Consider the following 7,885-nt stretch of genomic DNA (forward strand, 5'->3'; position numbering starts at 1 on the left):
TAATTTTATTACAACGTTCATTGGTCACGGTCCTGTAAGAACTTGTGTCCAAATAAATGTATCTCACTTCTATTCTTAATGACCATGTAGTATAGGATACCGCTGCGAGAATTTAATCAGCATCAAAAGTAAGTTCTTTGATTTGCATAGCCGCGAGACACACACACACACACACACACAGAGAGAGAGAGAGAGAGAGAGAGAGAGAGAGAGAGAGAGAGAGAGAGAGAGAGAGAGAGAGAGAAATATTTAATTTACATCCTTAAATTAATTTATGTAAAACATCTGACACGGCAGACCCATGCTAGCAATTAAGTTTCTTAATCGCAAAATTTCTTATCCGTTAGATTAAAGCAATTCTCGAAGATCTTTCTGTAAATTGGTATGATTTATATTCTCGGCCGTCGGATGCTAAGATATGCGCGCGGGTTCTCACGCCTTTCACCATTCCCTCACAGAACCTTGTCAGTGAACGCGCAAACAAAAATTCTGCTGTAATTTTAATTGTTGATCTCTTCATATCTATTCAATTGGGATAGAAAGGTATGGATTTTAATTTTGATGTTTATTTTCCTCGGCATGTTGGATCCCTATGTTCTTGAATTTTTTAATGTGGAACAGAACTAGCTTTTTTGGTGAAAGCATATATTTCAAAACAATGGTATCTATTCTGATTGCGGGATCTTCTCATGTAAATAGATTACAATCGTATATCCGAGAACATTGTGAATATGCTAACTTCAATTTATCCGCAACGGCGATTAATTATTTTGGAATAAGTGGTGGGAAATTATCATGTTCCGCTCATATAAATATGTTAGAAAGGAAAATCGCTGATCTACGTCCAGGTGTACTCATTTTACATATAGGAGGAAATGATGTTGACAATGTAACAGCAGATGAATCGTTTGTGAGGGAATTAAGCCTGCGCCTCAGAAACTTTCGCATCACGCTACAATATTGCACATGTGAAAATTTGTCAGCTAATGCCTCGTTTTAGGACTCGGCTTTTAGACACAACATCGTATAATGAACTTGTGATCAAATTCAACAGAAAATTGAAATGTCTGCTGGTACAGAAAACGAGTGTGCAATATTGGAAGCTTAAAAATATTAAACACTCTAAATTTCCGATATTTTGTGATGGCGTTCACTTTAACGAAGAACATGGGATGATGATATACTATAGGAATCTACGTGGGGCAATATTGCACTCCTTGAAGGCTATCCAAAAGTGATGGCATGTTACCTTCACCATATTCATGTTATGAGATAAGTTTTATTTCAATTTTAATTTTTGTAGTAATTATGCATTCAAGATACATGTACTTGAATTTTGAATATCGATGTCATACCAAAAAATATTATGGTGTATAGAGTGTAGAACATTTTACGATAGCTGCTAGTCATTTGATGCACATGGCATCGTTTTAGTGATCTGTCACTATATATGCACTGTGATATGTCACAGTAGAAACGGCTTCTGCTCATTTTGATGCACATGGCATCTTGATGTTTGCGATATGTCGCTATGAGCTGTAATATGTACAGCTGAGCAGTTGCTTTTATGTTATGGCTAGCAGCTTATATGTGTGAAGTGTCGCTACACGCTGATGTATGGTACACCTGAGAATTATGCTCAAGTGTAAATGATCTGGCGCTTTGGCTATTTCTTGATTATTTTCCTTGTGATCTGTCATTATAGCTTATGGTTGGCCTCAGTGAATTGACTGCTATCGAAACTTTTGCACTCTTAAGTATTTAGGTGTCCTTGGTTGTCTATGGCACCATAAGGCTTGGAAAAATTATTTCCATTAGAAGCTTAATTTGGCGATCAAGGGCATTTTTATACTTAAAATTTTTTCATGTTAATATGCAAAGTCAATTCAACATGTATATAGGCAGATAAGGTATTGAACTATGAGTGTCTTCATTCTTAAGACAGGTGTCTCGTTTTGTAGGCCAAAATATGCCACCCAAAAAGAAAAGACCAAAGAGCACTACAACCGGGAACACACCATCCTCTGAGACTTCAGGCCCGGCAAAACGTCGAAAGCAGACAACATCAGCCTCTGTTGACATTGCCGAGCAGGTGAACAACGCTATACAATTAGCCCTGCCAAAAATCACTCAAGCGGTCCTTTCGGCAATGAATGATAAGAGCGAGGAGCACACAGATAAAGCTCCAGAGGTGCCTCAGGAATTACCAAGCACGTCCACGGAGCCGCTTTCCCAGGCTAGCGATGGTAACAGTTTTTCGCTAATACATACATCAGACAGTATTTCTAAACCCTTATCACTCGGGATTGACGCAAAAACAAAAGCAAAAATTTGGGCAAATGAATTTGTAGAGTTTGGGTCATTACTCAAGCCAAGTAAAAAAAACGTAAAATTCTCTGTAGAAGAAAAAGATGAAGGTTTGACTTTTGTTAAGGAAAACAATCCATGCAAAATTGAATCCGTCCAACAGTGGTTGGCAGCCTTTCATATTTTCGTCAGCATTTTTTGTGAAAAACATGTAAACGAGGTATCAAAATTAATGAAATATGCCAATATTGTCCAAAAGCTGGCTGATCAGTCAACTGCTTCGGCAGCAATCAATTACGATAAAACTTTTAGACAATGGAGAGAAATTTCTCCTGGGGAGCTTCAATGGGATCGCGTTAACATTGAATTGTATCAGGAGGCCTTAGCTGCCGGTTTACAGGCAAAGTTTAAATCAACATATCAGAAAACTACTTTTCGTCCCTTCACAAATATCAAAGGAAAAGGGGGTTACACAAAGTCATTCTGTTTCAACTTTAACAACTCCGAGCAGGGAATTTGCAACAGAAAGGAATGTAAATTTTCCCATTCTTGTCAGCTCTGCGAGGGAGAGCACAGTCGAAAGGTCTGTCCCACGTCCCTCAAATCAAGCGCAAATGCTAAAGGAAGACAAAGAGTTAGCAGTAATCATGGTCCGACAGAATTTACAAAGTCCACATCCAAATCAACAAAATAAAAATTTTGAAATTGTTACCCCAGTTAACCCTGATAGGTTACATGTATGGCTATTAAATTACGATATACCTGATAGGGAGTTTCTGGTCTTAGGTTTTAGAGAAGGATTTAAAATACCTTTTCAGGGTAAAAGACATCGCAGACTTAGCGACAATTTAAAATCCGCTAAGCAACATTTAGACATTCTTCAAGAAAAAATAAACAAAGAATTAGCCTCTGGTCGAGCTGCTGGTCCGTTTCAAGAACCACCATTTACTAACTTTCAAAGTTCGCCCTTAGGCTTAGTGCCCAAAAAGCAACCTGGCGAATTCCGGGTTATCCATCATTTGTCATACCCAGAAGGTCAGTCAATTAATGACGGAATATCTCAAGAATTCTGTTCCATCAAGTATCAGACAATTGACGACGCGGTTAAAATTCTTAAAAAGTATGGCAGGGGGCTTTATTTTCGAAGACTGATATTGAGAATGCATTTAAAATCATTCCTGTTCATCCTTCAGATCACGAATTACTAGGCTTCACGATAGGAAGTTATTATTTTTTTGATAAAACTTTACCCATGGGTCTTAGTTATTCCTGTAATCTCTTTGAGAAATTTAGCTCATCACTTCACTGGGTTATGGACTATCATTACAATGCTTCCTGTGTACATGTTTTAGATGATTTTCTTTTCATTGGTCCAGCCAACACAAATCAGTGTTTAAATTCGCTGGAAAACTTTTTGAACCTGTGCAAAGATATAGGAGTTCCCATTAAATCTGAGAAAACAGTATATCCCACAACAACAATTACATTTTTAGGTTTAGAATTTGATTCAGAAAAAATGGAATTAAGATTGCCAGATGACAAGCTTCTCAAATTGCAAGAAACACTAAATAGTTTCAAAAGGAAGAAAAAAGCTTCACTACGCGACTTACAGTCTCTTATTGGCTTGTTAAACTTTGCATGTTCTGTTGTATTACCTGGCCGCACATTTCTCAGACGACTGATAGATCTCACCAAAGGTTTAAGATTACCGCACTTTAAGAAGTACTTGAATAAGGAAGCTAGGGCTGACCTTGAGGCCTGGTCAATTTTCATCAACCATTTTAATGGCAGATCCTTAATTTTAGAAGATAAATGGATTACTTCTGGAATATTATCCCTCTATACAGATGCAAGTGACCTTGGTTTTGGGGGTACTTTTCAAACGAACTGGTTTTGTGGGAAATGGCCTGAAAAGTGGCGCCAGCTACACATTACAGTCAGGGAACTATTGCCTATTGTACTGGCCTTAGATTTGTGGGGCCCCGTCCTGCAAAATTCCTGTGTTAATTTTTATTCTGATAACATAGCTGTAGTGTACATTATTAACAAACAAACTTCTACTGATCCAACTATTATGAAATTAATGCGGCGTTTTGTCGTCAAGACAATGCAGTTTAACATTTTATTTAAGGCAAGTCATGTCCCTGGTGTACTTAACGTTGCTGCAGATAAACTTTCTCGCTTACAGGTACAAGAATTCAAGGAGGGGTTCCCATCTATGAATCCAATGCCGACACCAATATCTCCAACAATGCTCAACCTTTAAAGAACCTAGCAGACTTCATTTTGCAGAGTTCACTTTCTAAAGCTTCTAGGTCATCATACGATAGAGCTTTTACATGTTATAAGTCCTTCATGTTCAACCAATATCCAAACGTCCCCATCTTACCACCATCATCTCAACATGTTGCACTTTTTGTAGCCTTTTGTTTTCAATCCAACATGGCGACGTCGACCTTGAAAAGTTATCTATCAGCTCTAGGATATATATTTAAATTAAAGGGCTATCAAGACGTAACACAGCTTTTTGTAATTCGCAAAATGCTACAAGGGTATGAAAAGTTAAAACCAGGTACCGGGGATACGAGGCTGCCTATAACACCGTCTATTCTAAGAAATTTAGTTGACTCGCTTGATCATTTAGGTATCTCATTTTACCAGCGCAGCATGCTAAAATCAATGTATTTGTTGGCCTTCCATGCCTTCTTAAGAGTGGGGGAAATAACTATCACATCTCGACATCACAGAGGTAATGTTTTGCTACTGGAAAATGTTAAGCTTGTTCGAGACGAATCAAACACACTAGAAGGCCTAGAAATAAGACCTGATTCTTTCAAGCACAGTTCTGGCCGACATATTCCCACCTTGTTTCTACAGGCTAGTAATTCCGATGAAGGGCTCTGTCCAGTGCAAGCACTATTGTCATTTATTACACTAAGGGGTCAAGTCATGGGTCCCCTTTTTCTTACCCTGATGGTCATGGAATCCAAAGGCAACAATTTACAAACTTTCTACAAATGTCTTTAAAGTGGTCGGGTCTCGATTCTAAACTCTATAAAACTCATAGTTTTCGAATTGGTGCGGCAACGTCAGCGGCCGAAATGGGTATTTCAGATGAAAAGATTAAACAGATGGGACGATGGCATTCCGACGCATACAAGAAATACATACGCATACCTGTTTTGAAAATCTAAATATTTTCTGCAGTAAGTATAATCATGGGGACAGGGGCCTCTGATTATGCACTAAATATCAACACATACTACGATCAGCTGGTTTTTGGACATAGCGAATATAAGTTTCCAGATTTATATTTAATTTCCCTTTATAGCATGGACTGTTTTGAATTTTAAACCTAGGTCATGGGGACATGGGCCTCTGACTTAACCTTATAAATATAGCATGGAATGTTTTGATTTTCAAACTTGAGTCATGGGGACAGGGGCCTCTGACTTAACCTTACAAATAAAGGATGGACTGTTTTGATTTTTCGAACTTACACGTAAGTCATGGGGACAAGGGCCTCTGACTTAACCTAATGGAGGTACAACTGCGTTTATTTTTCTTCGACATTAAGTCACGGGGACATGGGCCTCTGACTTATTCGCCTGGTTGTGTTTATATAATGTATAATTTGTTTTTTTATTCCGGTTGGCTGTAATAGTGATTTTAGAAACTTTGATGAAATATGACAGAGGATCGTGAACTTAATTATAACGTATTATGGACACTGCTGGTTAATGGAGCTTGAACTAGATCCTTCTATCACTTATAAAGGAGTATCTTGACCATCTTTGAAGAAACTGTGTGGTATTTATGTTTGTGCTTTAATATTAACAATTCATTAGAAGACAATAGTTTAAGGATGGGGTTTATTGCGTTTATGTAAACACAATAATGTGGCGAAATTTTATACCCCACCTTTGATATCTATTGAAACAAAATTGATTATATTTTCAATTGTTCAATTTTTCTGATTCTGCATTATATGTTTATATGCATGATATTTTGTGTTTTTTCATACAGTCATTTATAATGTAAATAAATGGCATTTTTCAATTCACTTAATCTTAATTTTGTTTCTTCATATCAAACAGAGTTAAACTATTGTCAGTGGGTTTACATAAATATTTAATTTACATCCTTAAATTAATTTATGTAAAACATCTGACACGGCAGACCCATGCTAGCAATTAAGTTTCTTAATCGCAAAATTTCTTATCCGTTAGATTAAAGCAATTCTCGAAGATCTTTCTGTAAATTGGTATGATTTATATTCTCGGCCGTCGGATGCTAAGATATGCGCGCGGGTTCTCACGCCTTTCACCATTCCCTCACAGAACCTTGTCAGTGAACGCGCAAACAAAAATTCTGCTGTAATTTTAATTGCCCTCCGTCCCGCCCCAACACCGTCTGTAATTATTGCCGTGTCAGCATAGTTATCTTTGATTGGTTTTGTATGATACATATTCTTTTAGAATAGTTTTTTATGTTTATGTTTTAATTTGCTAAAAATATGTACGATTGTGGTGTTTGCGAAATTTTATACCCCACCTTTGATATCTATTGAAACAAAATTGATTATATTTTCAATTGTTCAATTTTTCTGATTCTGCATTATATGTTTATATGCATGATATTTTGTGTTTTTTCATACAGTCATTTATAATGTAAATAAATGGCATTTTTCAATTCACTTAATCTTAATTTTGTTTCTTCATATCAAACAGAGTTAAACTATTGTCAGTGGGTTTACATAAATAGAAATTTATTTACCGAGTTAATACTCCCCGTCAGTATTATGTTCCTCATTACGAGCAACGTAAGAACTTGTCGAGCATTTATCATTTACACAAAACCTGCCGTAAAAGATGCTCAATTGGCCTGTCTACGACATTGCAAAATAAAAAAAATCCTGTATTATTATAAAAATACATGATTGTTTAACTTTGATTGTCACACAACAAACGATGATTCCTTTTTTTCTCATTTAATTTTTCAATTATGAATTTAGAAACCAATAAAGTTATAATCTTTCCTAAAGGTTACAGTTACCTCTTCAGTGTAGAATCCAGGTAAGGCCGTGGCAACGATGCATAAAATCAATCCAAAGGCTGACGATAGCAATTGCACATAAATCGGCATCCTTATTCTCTCTAAAAGTATTTAAAACATACATAAGACAATTTACTGAACAACGTATTATCAATAGAAAAAAATAATCGAATTTTATGAGAGGCGACAAAAAAGTTCGCGAACTAATTGAATAACTTACATAAAACAAATAAAATAAGGTTACAGTGTTTAATAATTTTTAAAGTATCCCTCTCTGATTTTAATGCACATCTACCATTGTTCTGCCTATGTGCAAATCACGTTATTTCGAAATTCCTAATACTAACAATAACTGTTTAATAAAGGTTGATAATCAAAACTTCAAAATTTCCTTATGCAAACACCCCATAAATGTACCTGATAGAAACTGGAAGAATAACACAAATTGTATTGGCGGAACTGTCATGGCTTTATATTAAAAATCAACATTCACATTTAACATGCAACTGGCATGTTCATACAA

At 36.3% G+C, this 7,885-nt stretch overlaps 1 protein-coding gene across 1 annotated transcript; it reads left to right on the top strand.

Annotated features, from left to right (window-relative positions):
• Positions 1-1,022: 1,022 nt before the first annotated feature.
• Positions 1,023-7,008, top strand: LOC134277301 (uncharacterized). The gene is made up of 2 exons (XM_062759620.1): positions 1,023-2,246; positions 4,496-7,008. The coding sequence occupies exons 1-2, from the start codon at positions 1,970-1,972 to the stop codon at positions 5,332-5,334; spliced, it is 1,116 nt and encodes a 371-aa protein (XP_062615604.1). The 5' UTR covers positions 1,023-1,969; the 3' UTR covers positions 5,335-7,008.
• Positions 7,009-7,885: the final 877 nt, after the last annotated feature.

The sequence above is a fragment of the Saccostrea cucullata genome, unplaced genomic scaffold (assembly GCF_032062105.1).
Source record: "Saccostrea cucullata isolate Sc308-1 unplaced genomic scaffold, CSIRO_AGI_Scuc_v1 ctg6635, whole genome shotgun sequence".
In the NCBI taxonomy this organism is placed as follows: domain Eukaryota; kingdom Metazoa; phylum Mollusca; class Bivalvia; order Ostreida; family Ostreidae; genus Saccostrea; species Saccostrea cuccullata.

Excerpts from the sequence above, each read along its gene's own strand:
- LOC134277301 (XM_062759620.1), top strand. The coding sequence starts at position 1,970 with ATGCCACCCAAAAAGAAAAGACCAAAGAGCACTACAACCGGGAACACA. Across the intron at positions 2,247-4,495 it reads GCTTTCCCAGGCTAGCGATG|GTACAAGAATTCAAGGAGGG; the intron begins GTAACAGTTTTT and ends TCTCGCTTACAG.